The following is a 23,365-nucleotide window of genomic DNA, read 5'->3' as shown; positions in this document are numbered from 1 at the left end:
TGTGACGTCCAATCGTATTTAATCAGCTTCGAACAAAAAAACAACCGCTCGTCGAAATACACCGTTTGAATATAGAACAGAAACCAAAAACAAAAGCGACAAATAGAACGGAGCCCAATGGCAGAAAACGACACTGATCAAAATAGAAGCACAATAATAGAAAGGTTTCGAATGAAATGTTTCTATTCAAACGAGAAGTAAAGAAAGTACATGTTGGTGGAACAGATTTTCCAACGTGATCGAGTATCGAAGAGATGTCAACTTGCTCCTTTTTCTTGCTGTCCTTCAAATGGAAATGTGCTCGCCTCCTATTTTGCTTCTGCTTCTGTTTCTGTTCCAATGTCTTTCTTGCCTGTCAAGCGCGCGTGTGGCTGCGGCAAATGCAACAGCGGGGATTTCGTTGCAGCAAGTTGGGCAAGCGAGCGCAAGACCTTTGCAAGGCGAGGCGAGGCGAGGCGAGCATGTCTCTCTCTGCTTTTTGCTTTTGTCAAGCAACCAAATCACTCAGATCATCGAAATCCGAAAATGGCATCCGATTTGCTTCTTTTAATTGGCGAAACGACCGACTTCCTCCTTCGACTGCAGGTCGGTCGCCGTCCGCGTCCCGGTCCCGGTCCCGGCGCAGGCTCGCTAATCCCCCCCCCCCCCCAACCGCTTGACTCTGAGCCGGTGTTTAATCCCCTTAAACCCCGCAGCTGCCGCGCCGCTTCCTCACTCCTTCTTCCTTTTTCCTGCGTTGTCCTCGAGCACAGTCGGCCGCCCGCGAGGCCCGTCGACGCCCGCAACTTTGGCCGCGACACGCGGAGCGAGCGGCCGAAGTTGGCCGAAGTTGGCCGGAAGCGGCGGGCGAGACTCGGCGCGAGTCCACGCGAGAGACCGCAGCCCAAACCGGGGGCGATTTCCACGGAAATAGCAACAAGTCCGCTTGGATTACATGGAAAAACAACAGCCACGGTTGCCGGACCGGGGTTGCTTCCGGTTTTATAAGGCCGAGCCCGGTCTCTTCTTCTTCTTCTTCTTCTTCTTCTTTTTTTTTTTGTAAGAGTGGAAAATGGCTCTCTGAGAGGGTTTTGGCACCTTTCCCTACGCCACAATGGTACGTGCTGTGTAAACCAATCATTTGCTTGAAACCTGATTGTAGCAGTTTGGGGTTTATTGCTAATGTGTCCGTGTGCGTGTTGGTCCCACCGCCTCGCGTTGACGTCACGTCATCGCTAACGTTCGACATGATGTGACGTCATTAGCCAATTTCCCATCTGGGTTTCTCCATCTCTCTGAGCGGCTTCCCATATGCTCCCAGCCGACGATTCACAGGTGCATTTATTATCTCATACGGTCCGAAGTTGCGTAAAGGTTGTTGGTAACGTGCGAAGTGCTTGCAAAATCCAAATGCACTTTGGAAACTTTTTGTGTAATTGTGCAAAATGTGTCCTTTATGCACGTCGGTTAGTGGTGCAATTCGGGGATATTCCCAAACACCGCCGAGCAAAGTTGGCGAGACCCCTTTGGGGTCATTTCCTCGCCTCCTTTGACCGATGCCACGCCCGAACCCGTTCGCACAAATTGTCAAATGTATTGATGCGAAACCTTCCCGCAGACTTTCTGCCACTGTCTAAAGAAATCTGTGCAGTTCACAGATGAACCCTCGGATGCGTTCTATTTTCTCTCCTTTCTGACGGTCAACTTGAGCATACAACCTTGGCGCTTCTCAGATACCAGAAAGCCATCTCGTTCGCACACGAATACGGGAGATTATTCGTACGAATCGTTATTTGTTGACAAGAATCCGAGCTAATGTGGCAGCCGTTCAAAAAAAGATTATCTTGACTTGCGAGTCTCCTGCTACGGCGGCTCGTCTTATTTTTCAAAGTTTGCCACAAATAATGTTGCCGCGTGACCAAGTATGCGCGCAGAGTGAATCTTCCTCGGTGACACGCGAACGCCGCTTAGACGATTTCGATCTGGCACTAAAGCGACTTGTGCAAATGAGATGTTGAAGCTCTCGCGCGGTTGCCCTCGATAAGTGTTGTGCGGAAAAAGGGTCAAATTGAACAAAGAAAACACGTCTTTCCATGCAACTATGGATGCATGAACACAGACGGCAACATTTTGGGCCTTATTTGTGTTTCTATATGCAGTGCAACACATGATTTGCATCATTTGGAACATTTTGGATTGTTTTGCCGTTGAAAAAAAAGTTAACCCCGATGAATATTAAGATGTCGAAGCCATAAAACACCCACCATTTGAACGGCGAAGGCGCCTCGCACTTTGTAACCTTCTGAATGTTCCCGTGTAAAATAAGCTCACGGGCTGAGGTCTCATGACATTTGACGCGTGTCTTGTACCACGGCGGTTGTAACTCCCTAATTCCAAGTTGTGTGGCTTCAGGGGCATCTCTGTGCGTGCGTGGCCTGCTTCGTGATTAGCGCTTCGTGCGTCGCGTTGCGTGATTGCTGTCCTGAATCCTGAATCTTTACTCTTGGCCTTCCTTGACATTTCCCTGGAAAAAGAAAGCTTTCATGCAAAAGAAGTCATTGAAAGGTGAAAACTGTGTGTTTAGCATTTTTGTTTGAGAAACGATAGGAATCTTTTTAGGCCGATGCCGATTCCGACATTTGACAGAAAAAACATCGGATTCATCGGTCGATGAATTAAAAAAATATATCCATCCGTCCATTATCCGAGCCGCTTATCCTCACGCTGGAGTTTATCCCAGCTGTCTTCGGGCGGGAGGCGGGGTACACCCTGAACCGCTCGCCCGCCAATGGCAGGGCACGTAGAAACAAACAACCATCACACCTACGGGCAATTTAAGAGTCTTCAACGAACCTAGCACGCATGTTTTGGGGATGTGGGAGGAAAGCGGAGGGCCCGGAGAAAAGCCACGCAAACTCCACGCAGGCGGGGCCGGGATTTGAACCCGCAACCTCAGAACTGTCAGGCGGATATGCTAGGCAGTCGCCCACAAAAGCTTCATTGTCGAAAACGGTGGGAAATGGATAGAGCTGGACATCAGCTCTTATATGAAACCTTTATGGGCTGTTTTCATTGTGGTTATTATATTTGTTCAAACAAAGATACCTTGAGTTTACCTCGGCACGCACCGAGGCTAAGTTGTCCCACGCCATCGATGCTATCCATCGCCTCCTCGGAACTCCGAGTCTCGTATAACAGCGACTGACTTTTCTCACGTAGCCTCGGGAGCCGCGGACTCTGAGGTTACGTCCCGGTGGCCGACGTTAATGCGTGCCGATGTGTCCGCAGGAGAGAGGACCTCGTCAACGCGGCACTCTCCAGCCATTTCGTACTTCCGGCTTCCACGCGGTCGCGCCCGCACAACTTGTCGGAAGACAGGCAGTCCTCGACTGCCGGCCTCTAAAACACCGTATGAGCTGTCGCGGACGTTTTTGTTGAGTTTTTTAAACTACCGATACAGGGGGGGGGGGGTGAAATGATACCGTGCCGTTTTTCTCACGTTAAAAAAAATACCTCGGTACGGTACTGGTATCGGTACTTCAAACCAAAGTAATTTCATCAGAATATTCATTGAAGTCATTTGAATGAAGGCATGTTTGGCCATCCCAACATGCGATATGATGTTCCTCCTCGATGGGGCCCCTGGAGAGCGCAAGAGCAAAAACACCCAAATCTTTGGGAAAATGCGCGCTAGGCCAGATTTGACAGGGAGCGCCCATATCTAAAGGTTGCTCCACCCAGAGCTGTCCTAACTGTCTGCAAGGTATGCAAATGGCAGATTTAAGTAGACCTCACGAGGCCACGCCCCCTTAAAGGCACAGTTGTGACTTTCACGCCTTACAAGACAACCAGTTGACTTATTTTCATGGTCTTTAGTCAACTTTGATGTTTTTACACTTTATACTAATATATTTAGGAACATTTACACACACACGCAAAAATTGTCTTTTTGGAATTTCAATTCATTTCAATGGGGAAATGTGATTTGATATGATATATGTCCCGTTTATCGCTCCAGAGACCCAACTATTTGCATACAAGAAACCAGAAAGTAAGTCTTGTTTCATCCTATGTAACATCATCATTCTAAAGGAACAAATATTGCCCAAATTGTACAAGAAACTAATAACTATCTAATGTTAAACATTCATTGCGTCAATAACAGAGACGTTATAGTACTTGAACATATGAAATAAAGACACATGTTGCACCGTGTTAAGTAGTCTTAACTCTGTCTTAGCGAGTCTCCCACTGTTAACGCTCTCACAGCGACGCCTGCTTCAATTCTTCATGAGTTTCACAGGACATCCATGCGACGCAGCAGCATTGCAGCATTGGAATCGGCGCCATTTGGGAATGAGTTGCCGTCTGACTGCTGTGTCCTTTTCATTTGGAAATAAAATCACAGCGACAATACATGCCCGTTCTCTCTTCTCGCTCCTCTTTCGGGCCTTAATGAGGAATTAGAGCCAATAGCATTATTCATTACGCAGAGCTTGCCAGCTATTTATCACTGCAACAATATTAGCATATTTCCACCCCTTTTTTTAAGCATTCATAAGCAGGTTTAGCATTTTTAATAATCTGGCATCAAATGCGTCTCACCAAAACAGGACCAGTGGCGAGCCCCAGAAACATCGTGAAAAATCCTTTTAAACACACGCACGCGCGCGCACACACTCTGCTCTAATTACCGCTTCCCTCCCTGCGTCCTGCCTTGTATTCATCACCCCTTAGATACAGGTGTAAAATATCACATTTTCCCAGCATTTCCCCCCGAGGTGGCGTTGGCTTGGGCTCAGACAACACCAATTTCCCCTTTCATTTTTTTCAACAAACAACATCCTCTTCCCATCCTTCCCATACTTTGATGTGCTTGCCACATCTGCACAGGTTTGTTCGCTTGTTAGCAGGTGAAGAATGAGGATGCAATTAGGGCGGAATGAAGTGGGACGAGGCAAGGCGCGTGCCACGTCCTCACGGAAGCTCTAGAAAGCGCGGAGCTCATCGCCTCCAAACGGCGGCCGAGCAAGCGGAGGTCTGTTCGCTAATTGTGAGGGGGCCTGCCTCTCACGATGGCTCGGAGACCGCTGAGACCCAGGTGGTTTAGGAGCTCCGGTGTGCGAAGCCTGAGAAATGGCGACGGCTGGGCCATATGTATACGTGCTCTGTTTAATCCTACGCCATGAAACCGGGCCAACTTCAGCATCCCTAATTAAGAGCTGTCGTCCTTTATGAGAGGTGGAGATAACTGAGCAGGCAGATGAGGAACTCCACAAACCAAGATGAATACTTACTACACACTTTACGGTACTTGCTTTACTGCAGTAAGTAAATGCTCACTTGCTGACATCTCTGTACAGTGGCTGATGGGGGATTTGCCGCCCAAAGAAATCATGTCCTTCCACTATGCGCCCTATGCGGAAGGCCTAGAATCTTGGCATGGTCACGTTTATTCAACCGCTCCCTACTGCTTGTCGAATCCACTGAGGTCTTCATCTTTGGAGTCGGAGTTGAAGAGAAGCGGAACAACTTTGCAAAGCACATCTTCGTATCGGTCCGAATGCTTTAATGTGTTCAGATTTGACTGAAAAACGTGAACTGATTTTGGTGCACGCTCCAGGGATTGGTAAATCGTCACGGCTTATCGGCCGAACTTTGAGTAGGCCACGTCTCACTTGACAACACAAACCGTGCTTGGGCTTGCTAGATTTGTCGAAAGCGAGCGTTCAAGCATCGTAGGCTTTTCCAGCTTCAGCGCAATTGCAACACGTACGCTAGAGCGTGGCATTACGTCTTATCCGTGAGCCGGCCAAACTTGAAGCCCGAGTGTGCTTGCTCCTGTTCCTCCTGCCACTTTTGAATGATAACCACCTCTTTGCACAACAGAAATAACCAGAACAAGTGGAAATAGTCCACAAAGTCAGGACAGCTGCAGTCACGCAGTATTCTATTATGATCAGAGCAGCGCAGTGTGAACGCATCGCGACTTTGCTTACAGGAGAAAATGATTATTCGCTCATTACTGCGCAGCGCTTAGACTGACAATCCTGTTGCTCAATCTTCCTGGTCGCTGTTGCGTGCATTTTTATGAAGTACTGCATAATATTTATAGGAAGCTCAATTTAAAAAGAAACTCGATTGAATTGGCACGAGATCGGTGACAAGGCGGACGATAGCGTTTCACGGCACCTGCGGGTGACACTAAGAAGCATCAGGCCCGCCGCACACCGAGCGCCACGGCCGATCGCGACTGAAGTGGAATATCTTGAAGAAATGACAGTTGGAAACGCTTCAACTCACACCAATCTACAGGTGCGTTGCAACGTAAAAACCGCAGCCCTGTCTCAGCTTTTGAGGCTCCGCATACAATGTGCTGCGCTGAATTCGTCTTGTTTTTTGGAACCACAAAAGCTTGGCGCGGTTGTCAAGGAGGAAGCCAATTGCCACAAAGAAAGGAAATGGGAGACAATATATATAGGATATAGGAGTGTGGATATTTTAAGAGGCTGTTGGCGACATTCACTCATGTCCGGCACCTGTGCATTTCGGCGTTAGCATCATGCTGCTGATGATTCCAGTTTGTTATGTTTGTATTCTTATTATGAAATTCATATTGAGAGAATACGCAAGCGGTAGAGGTTTGACAGAGCCAGGTTACTGTTTTGTCTCTTTTGCTTGCTTTAGGCTCGTCAATTCTCGTCTCGAACTAGTTTGTGTCCCTAAACTGTCAGTTTGGGCAGCATATCATTACCCAAAAAGCTGTTGTCATAGCATGATATAAATCCGCCTGCAAGAAATAGGATCAAGCTGTGAATGCCCGACACTGGCATACTGTATATCCTTTTATCTGCTTATCTGGTTTGATAAAGGTCAGAAAACATTCAACTATTTCCACTCTCAGTAGAAACACAACGTTAACTCAACTCCACTTTATATTAGTGCACTTTCAAAAACAACCGCAGCCGTAACACAGTGCATAGCGAATCAAGATTGAACATAAAACACAATGCAAGCTGCTGATTGGGGGGGGGGGGGGGGGGGGGGCATGCTTTCTTTTGGTTTAAGCTTTTATTAAACGGAAATCCATGTTGAGTCTGAGCCAGAAAAGGCCACTTACACGTGAGACGTATTGCTGTGTGACAGAATACTAATGTTGAACTTCTACAGTGCTAATATGCCAAATGCTGCAAATATATTGGGCGACATGGCAACAGCAAAACCCGTATTCCAATCTGTTTGCGTCATGTAGTACGCTTTCAGCCCCGGTCAAACGTTCACATCTTAGAAACACTCAATGCTGACTTTTATGTCAATCCTCTGAAAAACAGCAACTCTTGGTCATTGCAAGAGATCCCATACTTGGCAGAATGCGATGCCATGTGAAACGTCAACATCCAAGGATTCAACTCCGTGAAAGACGGACCTGGCCGACGGGTTCGCACATCTGCCTCACGGTTGCGGGGACCGGGTTCAAAGCCCGGCCCCCCCCCGCCTGTGTGGAGTTTGCGTGTTCTCCCCGCGCCTGCGTGGCTTTTCTCCGGTTTGCCTCCCAGAAACATGCAGAGGTGGGGAGGAATGTGTTGCCTTTACTCCAGTAACATTTTGGACTAATTGTTCTTGTCAGAGTAGTTTTAATGAAAGCATACTTTTGACTTTTACTCGAGTATTTATGTTCAGACGAAACGGTCCTAATTGCGTGCGCGGCCTACATTTTCGACTTCCGTCGCTCCAGTCCACCGGGATTACCACAGCTCGTCGATCAAACGACACGGGTCACATGTCCGCGCACCAAGTCTTCTATTGGGCTTCACGAGCCAATCAAAGTGACTCATGTTTACATTACAGACTACGAAAACCAACAGCTTTAACGTACAGTATGAAAGCCTCGTTAACGGCATCATTAACAAGCTCCGTCTTGTTTATCCGCACAAGTTGCCGCTGTACAGCGGCTGAAGGCGGAACCCAGGCGGGCGTTCACCCGTCTCGTTAGCATGAGGCCTCGCCGGCCAGGACCGCTGCTAGCTAACTCCGTCAGCTAGCCAACTAGCCTCCTTCAGCTTCCAAGCGGATGGGCTCAGGCGGACGAGTCTATCCATCTGTCATGCTGCGGTGGATCCTGCTCCACCTTCTGCCCCTTCGTCTTTTTTTTCTTCTTCTTCTTCTTCTTCTTCTTCTTCCTTAATCTGTCCTTTTCAGCTGCTTGGTCATGCAGAATGGAGGATCAGGAAGCATTATATACTCCATCTGGGGTTATTTATATTGTAATGGGTGTTTATTGGAACATGCAGGCGGGCAGAACATGGTTTCAGAGGGGACAGACAGAGAGAAAAGGAAAAAATAAAAGACGGAACAATAGAAGTATGAAATTATAGAGGAATACAATACAAATGACATGGGTTCTATATTTATGATGAGGACTGCGAAAACAGTGTTCCACCCGGTGAGGAAGCGATGAAATGCAAAAACAATCGGACAGGACAGGACAGGACAGGACAGCGGAAGTGTGAACAGCGTGTGGTGGGAGTGGCTATACGGGCCCTCAACACCTGAAGAAATTGAGCACAAGAGAGAGAACAGACCTGGAAGAGTTGTGCATAGTGATCCGACACCAAGCAACAAGTGTCCTGGACTTTTGCTGTGCAGGCATCAAAAGGGAGAGTGGATTCAGTGTGAACCATGGCACCCGGCAGGCAGGACAATACCTAGACTACGTGATGCGCACAGGGAAGGTTTCCACGAAGCAACAGCGAGAAAAACAACATCCTAGCCTTCTGTGTTAAAGCCAAGACTGTTCGTGAACCGAGGCAAGATTTCTTTGAAAACAAACCAAATTGTTCACAAACCAAATTGTTCATGAACCGCGTTCAATACGCTGTATGACATACATCAGTACCCTGACTTGTGCCCGAATTCAAAAAGTTGTTTGTTTGTTATGAGCTGTCGCTTGGTGAATTTTTTTGCTTCGTCTTTGAGCCCAAATTTGCATGACGAGCAAGCTTCGTATATGCCGTCGCTCAAGCGAAGTGGGAAAATGGAGAACAGGACAAACAGTCAAACACACAAATAGAAAAGGAAAACCCTTGCGAGGAGCACGGGGAAGACGCTAACGCTGAACCAAGCACGTGATAAATGGCCGAGCTGCACGCCCCCTTAAAGGTACGCATCAACGCACTCATGCCAAAGTCAGATATAAATAGCGCACGCTGTGAACTCACGGCACTGCTCTGTCATCGGTCAAATCGGCATGGCGTGTTTTATGGGCACCCTGTTGTTACCCCGCGTCTCCGTCCCCCCCGTAGACGTGCGGTTAACTGCGGCGGCTCTGCCCGGTTCTCGTCCGAACGGTTTGTCGCGTGGCTGTCGGCTGTTCCGCTCGTCCCAGACCGGCCGTACAGATGCATGGCTTCCCGACAAACCCAGAAAGCCTACGTAACCCTTTTACAAACGCAAATAAACGGATTCTCTTTTTCCCATGTGAGGCTCTTTGTCTCTTTATGGTAAGTAGTTTGCTACTTGACGTGGAATATTCCTCACGTTCAATTGTTTTCGATTGTTTTAGCTCGTACTGAACGTACTTCGACGTTGGCTGCGTCGACGTGATTATTCAAGCTAAGTACTGCGCACGAAAGCTGTATAACAAGAAATGTATTCGATATATAATTGTATATGGGGTTAACATTATACAGTATTGAACACACTGAAGTGTTTATTTAAGGATATTGGTTGGGATGAGCTGATAGTTTGGTCATGCAATCAACATTTGCTAACAACATTTTGCGGGCCAGACTCTCTTTATATCCGACTTTGTGACTTTGTTTCATTGTGCTTCATAAAAGCAGGTTCTTTCTTTCAATTGTCCTTCCATTCATTGTCGCCATCACTAACCGTGACTAGGATTGCCAGCCAATCGGAGGGCACAAACAAGCATTCACACCTACGAACAATGATCGAGTCTTCATTTAAGCTAAGAAACGTGCCTTTGGAATGTGTTAAGAAAGCGGAGTGCCCCGAGGAAACCCACGTGAGCGCAAACTCAGCACAGAAAGGCCAGAGCCCAGAATTGAAGGCAAAACCTCCGACCTTCTGCCTTCTTATATGCTCTTTGTATTTCTAGTTTACAATAGAACAGTCCTCTTGTTCTTTACTAAAAAGGGGATAATCATTTTACAAAGGGTTAATGGCATTTGAATTCATTTCAATATATTTCTTGCTCTTTCTCATTGGTTTTTTTTTTGTAGCTCTTTTGTTGCATTCGAATGTATGAAAAGTGCTCCGTAAATAAACTCGATTTGATTTGTAAGCCTTTGACGGCGTGCGCCGCAACGGACGGACGGACGGCTGACCGAGGATGGCCGCGCGCTGCTGCCGGGAGCTGCGGACATCAAACCCTAAGCCCAAAATAAACAATGCCACTCTACGTGTGTTGCTCGATAGATGGCGAAAGAAGCATTAGCTTTTGAATGGGTTCTTTATTGTCAGTGTTTTCCACTTGAACCCGATTTGATTTCTCGGTGTTAAAACTCTTAACAGAAACAGGCACTTGGAATTGCCAGTCTGCCTTCTTTTGCGCTACTCTGTGATTATAAGCAGAGTAAAATATATCCCTCAGCTGGACCGGCCAGTTTAAGAGCTTAAAAGAAAGCCCAGAGAAGTTGACAAGGGCACCATTTAGCGGGACAAATGGTTTCAAATGGTTTCCCTCCGCTGTTATCCCACCAATTGACGATGACAAGAGAGGACGGATGCCGAGGCCGAACGCCACGAGCGATGTTGTCTTTGTCTTAGTCACTGGGATAATTCCGATTCTGAATTTGTGCGAAGCCTTCATGTGGCTTGCGCTCGGCTCGTAACGTGCTTAACGAAACCGATGTTAATCTCGCCCTAATCGGACCTTTTGCCCAGCGAAGGGGCAGTCAAATCACACGAGGAGGAGATCGCCCTTCCCGTGTTGCAGTGTTGCAAGGCAAAAGGCTCGAGCTGCAACCTCTCATTCAGCACGATATGAATAGCCCGAGTCTCTCTCTTTCAAACCGCAGCTCGGTCGGCCAAAGTCTGGGACTTATTATAGTTGTGTGTTTATGTATGTGTCTGTTCATGTATTTGCTCAAGTGCAATCCCATGTCATAGTTTGCACATGTGTGTGTTTCTGCATATGTAAAAGCTTATGTGACCTAATGTCTGTTTTGATTCCATAAAAATGTGTTTATCTGAAATGCCAGTTCAAATCGCGTAGCTTTACATTGTGTTGCTCGCCGCGAGATATATTTGGCGAGTGTATTCGTTCGGGTTTTAGGCTCCATTTGTTTGTTTCTGCTCAAGATGTGATGAAAGATCGCAAAATACAGATGTGGGAAATAGGCTTAGATGCCTCCTTGCCCTCTGCCCAACAACTACATCAAGAGCCCTGATCTAAACTTGCTTTCTTTGGAGTTATTTTTATCACCTGGCAACTTCAATATTTTTAGAACAAGTTCAAAAAACATCCATCCATTCTCCGAGCCGTTTATCCTCACGCGGGTCGCGGGAGTGCAGGAGCCTATCCCAGCCCAGCTGTCTTGGGGCGAGAGGCGGGGTACAACCTGAACCGGTCGCCGGCCAATCGCAGGGCACATTGAAACAAACAACCATTGGCACTCATATTCGCACCTACGGGCAATTTAGAGTCCTCAATCAACCTAGCGCGCATGTTTTTGGCATGTGGGAGGAAAGCGGAGCGCCCGGAGAAAAGCCAGGCGGGCACGGGGAGGACGTGCAAACTCCACACGGGATTGAACCCCGGTCCTCAGAACTGTGAGGCAGATGTGCGCTAACCCGTCGCTACAAGACAACATTCACATTGAATAGATTCTTCTCCTTCAGACTCCAAGTCTCACATTTCTCACAACACACAAATTGCTTTCAGGTCATGTCTACAGAAATAGTATTACTTGTAAGTAACTCACTTAGTTCACACCAAATGGGTTTATTATAATATACTTTTGGTTTGCATAGGTAGTTCAAAAGTAATATTTGGCAATGTTGAAACCAGATGTTTATATAAAAAGACGTCCACTTTTTTTTCCTGACATGAAATCGGACGAAGCTTTTCTCGTTTTAGGATTGCCCAAAGTATTTCAGAATAATGAGAGAATGATTATTTTTGGTAGCATTGCCTTGAAAGTGTATAACTTGGGTCAAACATTTGGAAAGTTTGGAACTGAAGCCAATGCGTCTGTTATGATATTGTGTTTGTACAAATCTGGTTTCAACTGTATAGCCGTAAGGGCCTTTTAGTCAAACCCAAGCAAAGAGGAAATCGTTTCAGGAAAAGGCAAAAATGAAGGTAACGGATTTTGGAAAAGAAAAATCCCATTTGGATTCGCAAAAGGACCAGGCACAATTCAAAGTATATTCCTAGCTATTTCTAATGTTGTGAAAGGCCCACCCCTGCTCCTGAATTCAATCATTGAATATCAAATTCACAAAACAATCCGCCAATAAACGCAAAAGCCCACAGTAGCGGACAGACTGAACATCTGTGTTCTGTTGGCAGTTGGGATGTGGCTTAACAGCACACCTTTTCTTCTTAGTAAGTCATCCATTTCAAGACAACAACAACAACGGCAATGGTACTTGGCCCGTTGGACACGGCTCAGTTAGGTAGTTTTGGAGTTGGCCCAGTTGTTAACTGACATACATACAAATGCTAAAATGCAAACAAATGGATTAGCTTTTGAGCTGCCAGAGTTCAAAATCAGCTCAAATAAGGAAATAACATCGCTCACCACCAGCGAAAGCACATTTCCCCCAAATCTTGAAATAACTGCCGCAAATGCTTGCGTTCTAACTGCGTGACTCCAAGACCACGATGGATTGCTTTATGGGTGACCGGGGTCCGAGTGTATTTCGGGCTTCTACGCATGTAACGGGAGTGTGTGTGTGTGTGTGTGTGTGTGTGAATGATTTTTGCTGAATCAGAGTGCAATGCAGGTGAAATGGCAGCGACAGGAAATGCCATTGTGCTGGAGTATTGTGTGCTGCCACCACAGCTAAACATTTTGCTCCCCATTCAAGTTGCAATGAGTGATGGGCTTCGGGCCTGCACAACACATGGGCTCGGGCAGGCGACACACGCCATTCGGCATCCGGAAAGCGAGCGAGAGAGAGAGAGAGAGAGAATGCCTTTCAATCGAATGATTTGAATTCGATGCGATTCGATGCGGTGGGACCCGTTCGTCACGTAACAGTTCCAAACGGACCACGACGTAACGTTTGTCGCGATGTTAAAAACAGCTGTTGAACAGTACGAGGAAAAGCTATTTGGCCGTCATTAGATCTGTCGTCGTAGCAATGCTGTGATGAACCCGTAATTATAAGGATTTCACAAAATACAATCCGGAGAAACACACATTTTACATGACATACATTACAGAGTTACACTATCGTACGGCGTACAGCAAAATGCACCTCTGAACCGTTCCTGAGAAGAAAATGAACATCTTTATCGGTCATATTTCATGACAAAATGCCTGCTGGGAAAAAGCTCGTCAAAACAAGCACACAAGGGGTGGCCTAATGCTTTTGCACAATACTGAATAGTTGTCAAATTATGAAGAAATAACTGTTGTGTTATTATTTCAGGCAACCGAAAACTTTCTGTTGAATGAAGAACCCTCCAGAGGTCCTGGGATGCCCGAATGCTTTGTTGTGTCCGATTCATACAGGGTATGCTTTATTATTCTCATTCTCATTATTATTATTGTGAGTCATTTGATTCATTACTCATTAGTACTATGTCGGACAGTAAATATTCAAGCTCTTGGTAATTGCCACAATCATACAAGTCAGCTGCAAGCCATTGCAATCATTATTTCGCATGTTCAACAAAAAAAGGGGACCTTTGCGACTTTCAGAAAATCCCCCTCGCCGTCAACACACCCAGGAATGAAAATGATGACCAGAACGTGCGGCCAGTTGTATGAAATGTAAAAAGAGCAGATGATTTGCACAGCGTGATCAAAACCAAAGAGAAAACGGGACGACCGGCAGCGTGATTGCGAATGAGACGGGAGCCGCAGGTTTTGGAGGCTGTTTTCGCGGAGTTAAGACTCGCGGGGAATCTGCTTTGCTCCAGAGTATCGCGTGTCCCGGGGTACAGAGACGGACGGAGCACGGCGGCCGTAATTGAGGCGCACGGCTGGCCGCGGCGTTTTTCCGGGCTAAGAGGAGGAGTGTCGATGTGGCTCTTTTGGATTCCAGGGGCAGCGAGTTCAAGAACATCCACATGAGGGGGTCTCACCTTCTTCCACTTGTCCGCACCGCGTCCCCCTCGTGGGCCGTGCTCCCCTTTCCCCTTTCCGAGGAAGACAGTGCAATTGCTTTATGGGTCATAAATCCAGAGCAAATTGAGCTAGCAATGGCAAATTCCTCAGAAATTGCTTGTAGATATTGTTCCACTAAAACGCTGGTCGACCGCTGCATATCAGAGCAAAATCCAGATTTGGCCCCTCGAGGCTGTGAGCCAGACCTTTTTTTTTCCGTACACATCCTTAGCTGTCACACGCCCTTAAGACGCCCAGCATTTCAGATTTGTACGCAATTATGAATTGTGAATGCTGAGGAAACAAAGCAAAAGAAAGTAGTATAGCGACTAAATGCTAATGCTTTATGAGTGTGGTGAAAAGAAATACTTCTTTATATTCTCTCTCTATATATTTATAACTCTAACACTATTGCATACATCACTGCATATCATAGCGATTGTTGGCTATTATTAGGCTCTAAGCAGGATGGGGATCGCATCAGAAAGTAATGCTATGACATCATTGCTTTAACGTCCATTAGTTTGCCTGCAGAAAAAAACGTACGTATTTTAGAATCGGTCCCAGATGGACCCGGTGCTCACGGCTGTCGGCATTCACACACAAACAGTACATATCTATCCCGCAGCCATCCATTTTCTGTACCGCTTATCCGCATGCCGGAGCCTATCCCAGCTACACCCTGAACTGGTCGCCAGCCAATCGCACCCACATTCACACCTACGGGCAATTGAGCGTCTTCAATCAACCTAGCACGCATGTTTTTGGGGATGCGGGAGGAAAGCGGAGTACCCGGAGAAAAGCCAGGCAGGCACGGGGAGGACGTGCAAACTCCACCCAGGCGGGGCCCGGATTTCAACCCCGGTCCTCAGAACTGTGAGGCGGACGCATATCTATCAATTAGCTTCAATTAAGGAAGTCGATGCAGCCTCATTGCTAATATCTGTGCCGAACTCATTATGAGAGAGAAGTTTGTCGCGGTTCAACGTCTTCATCACACAATTTTTACGATCGTTCGAAAGAAACAAAGCATCTGGTCACATCATAAAGTCAGGCAAATGTACCACGACTTCCTTCAAGTGGAAAGAGAAAATAGTAACGATTTGTAAATTGAACGCTGTCAAGCGAGGTATTCGTTGAACAATGTGTGCTTCTCGTTATGCTCGGCCTTTTCAGTGCTGTAGAATTCGACTGCATCGTACACACAGCTCTTTATATATATATATATATATTTCTATATATATATATAAAGACAATACAGTTATGGCTAAAAAGTGTTTTTTGTTTTTCTGAACGTTTTGATCGAGATCATTTTCTTCATTATAAGGAATTCAAATGCCATCCTTTCCCGTCCCGAAAGAGAGATCACCCTTTTTTTTGGCAGGAAGAAGTAAAATAGTGTCTTGTAAAACCTAACAAAAGAGAATGTAAAGGAATAAACTTCATGAAACATAATGAAGCCACAAACACACCCTGTAGTATTTGTGTGATGTGTGTCTTTAAGGCCGCGGGGGAGCGCCGACTCCGGGTTAGGGTTCACCGCTGGTTAGTTCATCGTACGCTGAACCGCGCGCCAATTGGGCAAATGGAGACGCTGCCCATAAACTATGTGACGCCCATTTAACCGCTGACAGAGCAGCGTCCGCTATTTTGATTTCCCGCTTTTCCTGGTTCGGGTCGCGGGCTCGTGAAGCCCAATAGAAGACTTGGTGCGCGGACATGTGACCCGTGTGGTTTGATCGACGAGCTGTGGTAATCCCGGTGGACTGGAGCGACGGAAGTCGCCTATCCCGGCCGACTACGCCCTGAACCGGTCGCCAGTCAGTCGCAGGCGGGGCACAAGCGTCGGCGCTCACATTCACACCGTCACTGAGTGGGACGTGAAAACCCACTTCGCTCGAGTGACGGCCCAGGCCCGCTCATAACGCAGAGCGACAAAATGGACCCGTGACTCGAAAGACTCGTACCTTAGGGCAATCGTGAGTCAAAGCGTGCAGCGGTGGAGAAGAGCACCCTAAAAGCACAATCGTAAAGATATCCTTCCCTGAGAGATTCTAAAAGCGAAGCATTCTTCTCTATCTATCTAAAGTCACAATTTGGAGAATCTCGCTCGCTCTGATTGTGCAAAGTCCAGCCGTCATGCGTTTGCCACCAAAGCAATTCGGATATCATTCAAATTCGAGGAGTTTTCCCCTCGGAAGTAACCCAACTGAAGTCCCGACACCCTTTCCCAGCCTTCTCTGCCGTGCCCTCATCCGCTCCCGGGAGGGTTCTTCCGGAATCCTCCGCAGCTGCGTCGCCGTGGCCACCTTGTTGTTGTCCACGTCTTCGAACGAGGCCTCCTCCTCGATGACCCCCCCCCTCGTGTTCGGACACTGAGCCAAGGTCGGCCAGCACGGCCGATGTTCTTCTCGGCTAGGGATGGCGCGTGGGCACGGCGAAGCGATCGCGGGTCTCGCCGCAACTCTCGCACCGAATAAAGAAAACGGCGCAGCGTCTCTTTGTAGCACGTCTACGGTTGATCATCTGGGCCACGTTGAAGTGGAAAAACGCATCGTTGGTCGTCGGGGTTTGTGACACCGGGCCTGGAATATTTCTGAAAGAACTTTATTGGGAAAACTTCAAGTACTCAAGTTACAGACACAATTGACTTGAGAAGTCAAGACTGCAATTTGGAGCGGTCGAGAGTCTTTGGCGGGTCACGGCTCCGATATTTGGAGCCAGATAGACGGCGTATCGCTTTCGGGGTGTGCTGTTATTACTGCCTGTCATATCGGACAGCGTGTTCGGAAAAACTTCGGATTTCCATCCCGAAGCGAGCGGTTTCCTTCATTGATATCGTTTGATATCAGCCTCGGTCCCGCTAAAAGCGCACGTTTGCGCTGTGAAAAGCGTCTGGCTCCAGCGGGTGCTCCTTAATGACAGATGAAGTCACACGGACGGCTAAACGCGCGGCTCGTTCGGTGCTAGCGGCCTCGTCTCGAGGCTTACGATCGCCGCTCTCAAAACCTTTTGCACCCGTGCTGCTGTTAAGAATTTGCATGAACTAAAAAAGGAAAAAGAGTACAAAATCCGCTACGGATCCCCTGTTGCGCTGTCCGGTTGTTACGGTGGCTTTTGTTTGTTTGTTTGTTTGTTTTTTTCTGGCGGGGGGTCTTAGGCTACACGAGCGCAACAGAGTTTTCCCCTGTGATTTTCTGGCTGTTGTGAGCAGTGATTGGTCACTCAGAGCCCAAAGCTCTTTTTTGTTCGACCTGCGCAGGCCTCATACTGTCAATCTGCTCTTCTTCTTTTGAAAATGACTTCACTGCCTCCCAAAATTCGGGATCTCGTCCAAGAAACTTCCGTTTTTTTGAACGGGACGATTTTTATCGGTCGCTACTGTGTGTGCGACAAAACGATCCACACATTTCTACTCGATGGTATTTTGCTACCGCTTGATTATACGTCTGCCCCTGAGTATTTGGCACGCCGTCCCCTTTCAACTCCAGTCAATTCCGAGCGTTTGGCATGAAAAGTACAGACGCGGCCTCCGGACGGGGTGCAAAACGGTTGAGTGGCTGGACAAATAGTCTCGGCCTGATGAAATAATGCGTCCATTCACGCGCCCTTGAATGGACGAAGGTGTTAAACGGCGGAGCGAAACGGAGCCCGGCTGCAACGATCGCGAGGGAACAGTTGAAAACAACATGTGACATGTTGGCGGCTCGTCGTTGTCTTCCACTTTGAAGCTTTGCTCGGCCCAATTCGCCTCGCAGGTGGCGGCTCGGTTTTCATGACGCGTTTACGTAGCACGAGTCTCAAAGGTGCCCATTTGCTTACACGCTGCAAATCCGAAGTGTCAGTGAACGCAACTGGAGCGCATGACACTAGCGTGTGAGGAAGCGATGACCTCGTCGTTCAATGGCCGAAATATGCGCGCGATTTGATATTTCCGAGTCCAATTGAAAGTGTGCAGCGCGGCGTTAGACGAGACGAGGAGAGGGTGGGAGGCAAACTTTTCCCCCTGAAAGTTTGTGTAAGCGTTCTAGGCGGGGTTACTGCGAGCTTGCGGCACGGAGCGAGAGAAGCAGGACGGCGAGCGATTGCGATGCAGCACCGCGCCGAGCTTCCATCCCGTTTCCATCCGATCTGCGCTTCTTCTGTGTGAAAACCAAACTCGACATGTACTCCCCGTACTGCCTGACACAGGTAACCCGCCTCCTCTTGTTTGCGTCGCTTTCGCCGGCTTTGCTCGCGCTGGCCGTCCGAATTCGACTTGGCCCGAAACAATTGCGAGTCTCACTTGCGCTGCCATACTTTTTTTTGGTCGCGAGTCATACGCCGTATTTTTCTTTTCTTTTCTTTTCTTTTCTTTTCTTTTCTTTTCTTTTCTTTATTTTAGAGGAGGGAGGGAGGGAGGGTGGGGGAGAGAGAGAGAGAGAGAATGGCGCTTATCCCCAAATGTATTTCATACAAAAAGAAGGAGGAGGAAAACGTCAAACTGAATTTGGGAGTTGAATATTAGCGCCGGGCGCGAGGGCTGAGTGTGTGTGTGTGTGTGTGTGTGTGTGCGCGCGCGCGCGTGCTTCCTAAATAGCTTTGCATCTTCTCACATTTAATGTTGACTTTTCCATGCGATGGGACACGCGCGGCCTTTGCCTCGTTCAACGTTTCGCACTTGAACGCAACACGTGATCTGTCTTGCAGAGGATCAAGTTGACGGTTTTGTATCTTACACGCGGGGGTTTTGTCGGTGAAAGACTTGATCCAAACTGTCATTTTGTGCACATCTGCGTGGAGGTTTTGCTCGTCAGCCTCCGAGATGAGTCGAGTTTGATGAACCTCGAAGGAGCGAAGGAGTCTGAACCGCCCCCCCCCAAAAAACACGCCAAAGTTGCTCCTTGCTGTTCACATCCTTTCAATTTCCTTTAGTTGAAATTATATCGTTTCATGCTGCGACAAAAAAAATCCGAATTTATAGATATAAATATATATATATAGAATATCAGAATAACGCAATAGTATTGATTCTGGAGTGTAGCTATAATACTTGTGTGTGTGTGTGTGTGTGTGTGTGTGTGTGTGTGTTTCCCTCCAGCTGACTGTGATTAGTTTTAAAAAATATATATTTTGAATTTTTTATCCATCATCGATCTATTTTCTGTCCCGTTAATCCTCATCAACATTATTATCCAATTTTGGAGACAGTCACACCAATCCAACGTTCCTTGCTGAACATAAACATACATCAACTACTATTACAATACTAACCTTATCTTTTTTGCTGTTGTAAAATAATGGTTCCTATCGTGTTTTGCAATTTGAAAAAAAAAAAATATATATGTAGATATATATATTACAAATGTAATTGTTTAAAAAAAAAAAAAATGTATTGCTTTTGTGTTTTGAGTGAAAGCTCTCCTTTCAGGTCAATATGATTGGAAGTATGTTGTGCATTCTTGTGCTGTTAAAAGGCTTCCTTTCATGGAGTCGACTCGGCGGCGTGAAATGCATTCCTGATTTTTGTGCACAAGTTACTGTTGACTTGCTAACCGAGGCGATCGCAGCGTCTTTCGCATACGGGCGATCGATCTTAGGTCTGCTTTCCACTTAAGAATATCACCAAGGAAATCTCTTGGTGACAGCGCAAAAAGGGAAAGTTGATTTATTTCCCCCAAAATCTTTTCCCCACTTTAAATCACAATGTTACCGAAGCAGATAGAATTGGCTGTTAAGTGTTTGGACCGAGTCGAAGGAGGGAGAGTCGCTCCATGCGACCTTGTTATGAGCACCGAAACATACACAGAAAGGTTTGCAGTTTTATGCTTATTGCCTATAAAATGGCTGTTGTTATGAAATCATTTATTTATCTGTAGTCCAAATCAGGTCATGTTATGTCTTTTTAAAAAAAGGGCTTCATTCCGACATTTACCATTGCTGGTCAACAAATTGCATGTTCTATTCCCTCAAACATTAAGGCTCATTTTTATATAGGCCAATTAATGACGGTAAAGACCCTTGTAATTATTATTATTATTATTTCGTTTAAAATTCAGCAATTTTGGGGGTATCCCACCGTGTGTAAATCTCTCCCATGCTTGAAGACAGTCCTATTTGCAAAAAGTTCTGGATTTCAAATTGATTCCATCTCGATAAAGACAATCAAGAGATAAATACACGAATTTCATGGCAGTCCAATGCAAATGTAATCGGACCAAGATTTCTGGCATTTGTATGGGAAAAATCCTACACGACGATAAGGACTTCAATCTGAGTTTATGGAACCCATTGCCAGAGCAAACGGCGGTGGCCCACTGAAATGCACTTCTTGCATAACGGTAGAGACAAGCAGCTTCAAAGCAAACATGTGAGTTGCACAATTTACACGTGTCGCCCTTCAAACGCTGCAGATACAAATGCAGACATGATCCTAAATAACTACTCATTAAACCCATTACGGTCTTGGCTTTTTGCATTGATAATAACGGTAAAGACGGTAAAGTCATAAATTCTTACATAGCTCAGAAATAACAACGATGACTGCTATTGTGTGAATGCAAAGTGTCTGCCTCACCCTGGCACTTTAGATGACAGATCCCTCTGGTGTGTTGCAACAACCTAATGAGGCGGCCTCATAACGCTAAAGACAAGTTGAGTGACAAAGAAAGAACTACAAAAAGGAACACGGCATTTCATTTGTCTTAGTTTTCTTTGAAAAGGCATATTAGAGCAACTATGTATACTGAACACACACACACACACACAAACCAAAAGGTCATTGCCATCTTCAGAAAACTCAGGAAATTTTATTTGGGCTCCATAATGTTAAAAGACATTCATTCTGGCATTAAAGTGTGAAAAATATCACTCATGAACATTTTTTTTCTTTGACGAAATGATTACCCGATGGGCAACTGCCAATCATTCAAATACTCAGATGAGTAGAAATAATGGATTTTCAAAATGAAATTCAAATATCCTGAGAAGAACCCGTAAGCTTCATTTTGCTCTTCTTCCATGCAAACAGCCCCACCCAAACACGCGCGCGCGCACACACACACACGCACGCAGAATCGTTTGGAGACAGACAGACAGCACATTTTGTCGATTTCATTTTTGTTAATAATTGCAGCAAAATCAAGCTCAGGCGTGTAATATTGCGGCAGTCACCGAAAGATAAAATGATGAGCAATGACGTACGATTGCTGGAAAGTGGGCCACGTGCCGTAGCGCCGTCTGTGGAACTGAAAAGTGGATGCGTGTGCATGTGATTTGGATTCAAAAAGTTCAAACCGTATTTCCAGCTCGGATCACACAATGTCCTTCATACTTATGTACTTAGAAATTCATGCTGCTATAATTATTATTTTTTGGGGTCAATTTGTGTCACTTTTTCAAAATGCGTCACCTGTCGGCCAGAATGCTGATACAATTTGTAAAGCTTGTGATGTTGTCATTGTCACACTATTTTCCCCGGTGCGACATTTTTAACTTATTCCTTCCCTCTGCCCCCTCTGCCCGCCTGGACGCTGACCCCTCTGCTCTCCTCGCCTCTTAACACCCTCTCAACACTAAAGTATTATCCTACTCACCTTCTAAACAATGCCCTAGTGGTAAGTCTTGTCCCTATTTATTCAGCATTAGAGTCTTTTTTTAAATATTCTATCTTGACAAAATGTTTTTTTTGTGTGTGATAATCACTAGCACAAAAGCGCTAACATTTTGTCTATATTTGCTTGAGCCTGTCGTCTTACTGTATAGGGTTTGACCACATTGCTATTTGGCATTCAGCATAGAGTGCAAACAGAGTTGAACTTGGTTGCCGGTGTCGTCACGTCGCCGGAGGTTCTTCATAGACATGAAGTTCATGGTTCTGACCCATTCGAAAGTCATTTCAACACACTCTGAAATGATAATAAAACCCATTGGAAATAAAACCGTAAAATAGCAGCGTATTGTAATAAAGCCTTTTGATTCAGAATTTTACTTTGCGGTTGTGTAGCTCTGCATTGCATACAATCTCAAAAATCCAAATATTGGTGAATGAAGACTTCTTGCTAAAGCTTCGTAGCGGGAACATTTTGGCTCCAGGTGCAGAGGTGGGTAGACTAGCCAAATGTTACTTTAGAATCATATGACTCAAGTAACAGTAAAGTAAAGTAGTCATCCAAATATTTACTTGAGAAAAAGTAAGAAAGCACTCAATGAAAAAACTAAATCCAAAAGTAAATAGTAACTTGTGAGCAACCAGATTTGTTTTTAAATCGGAGCATGAACATAAAAAAGTGTGTATATATTTAAAAAAAAAAAAATATATATATATATATATATATATATATATGAGTCGACACACACCTGCCACCATTTCAATTCTTAACTGCCCAAAAACATACATTGGGCCCTACAGAAACATGATTTGCTTTATTCACTTAAATAACTTCATGAAGAAGCTGTTTGCTCACCAGACTTAGTGCTTGTGTGTGCGTGTGCGGCACCATAGGATAGGACCAATGTTGCCAAAACAACAATAGAAACATCTGCAACTTACCGCAAGGCGTTTTCTCAAGTTAGAAGTGGGCTGAAATTTCCAAGTTTGGGCAGTCACAATTTAAGAGCTGCATGACAAAGCTGTTGTTTTTAGGAGTCTGTAAATTAGTCATTTTGATTGGAGGCTACGTGCGCAGTCATGTGACTGCCTTGTGTCGTCTGATTGGTGAATTGGAGTCAAATGACACGAGTGATCATGTTACTAAGGCGCAACGGGCGCCTTATGCGGAAGTCAAAGATGGAGTCTAAAAATAGACGCACACACGCAAGATTTTATAAATAAAAGTAGCGAACGGCATGTGGATCCTTGTAACGGAGTAAAAGTCTCGATCCGTCCTCACATAAATATTCAAGTAAAAAAAGTAAAACGTACGGTGCATTTAAAGTACTGTGACAAATGTGACACGAGTAAATGTAACGGAGTAAATGTAGCGCGTTACTAGCCACCTCTGTTTAGATGTTGATCTTAAATTGCCATCTGGGCTTTATTATTTTAAAAATTAAGTTAACATACAGCGGCAGGGTGGACGACTGGTTAGCACATCTGTTTAAAT

The 23,365-nt window shown here is 45.9% G+C and overlaps 1 protein-coding gene across 6 annotated transcripts in view; it reads left to right on the top strand.

Annotated features, from left to right (window-relative positions):
* Positions 1-733: 733 nt before the first annotated feature.
* The window catches only part of nfixb (nuclear factor I/Xb), a 123,273-nt gene continuing 100,641 nt past the window's right edge, over positions 734-23,365 (top strand). For 3 of the 6 annotated variants that reach the window (XM_061748059.1, XM_061748050.1, XM_061748048.1), the window contains exons 1-2: positions 734-1,096; positions 13,603-13,686. In XM_061748059.1, the coding sequence (XP_061604043.1) occupies positions 1,094-1,096; positions 13,603-13,686 (87 nt within the window). In that variant the 5' untranslated portion in view covers positions 734-1,093. Of the gene's footprint in view, positions 1,097-13,602; positions 13,687-18,054; positions 18,474-21,841; positions 21,878-23,365 lie in introns of those variants that run through there. The other 3 variants (XM_061748046.1, XM_061748054.1, XM_061748052.1) reach the window with 3 other exon arrangements.

This window comes from Phyllopteryx taeniolatus, chromosome 16 (genome assembly GCF_024500385.1).
Source record: "Phyllopteryx taeniolatus isolate TA_2022b chromosome 16, UOR_Ptae_1.2, whole genome shotgun sequence".
Lineage (NCBI taxonomy): Eukaryota > Metazoa > Chordata > Actinopteri > Syngnathiformes > Syngnathidae > Phyllopteryx > Phyllopteryx taeniolatus.
This window is presented reverse-complemented; position numbering and strand designations above follow the sequence as displayed.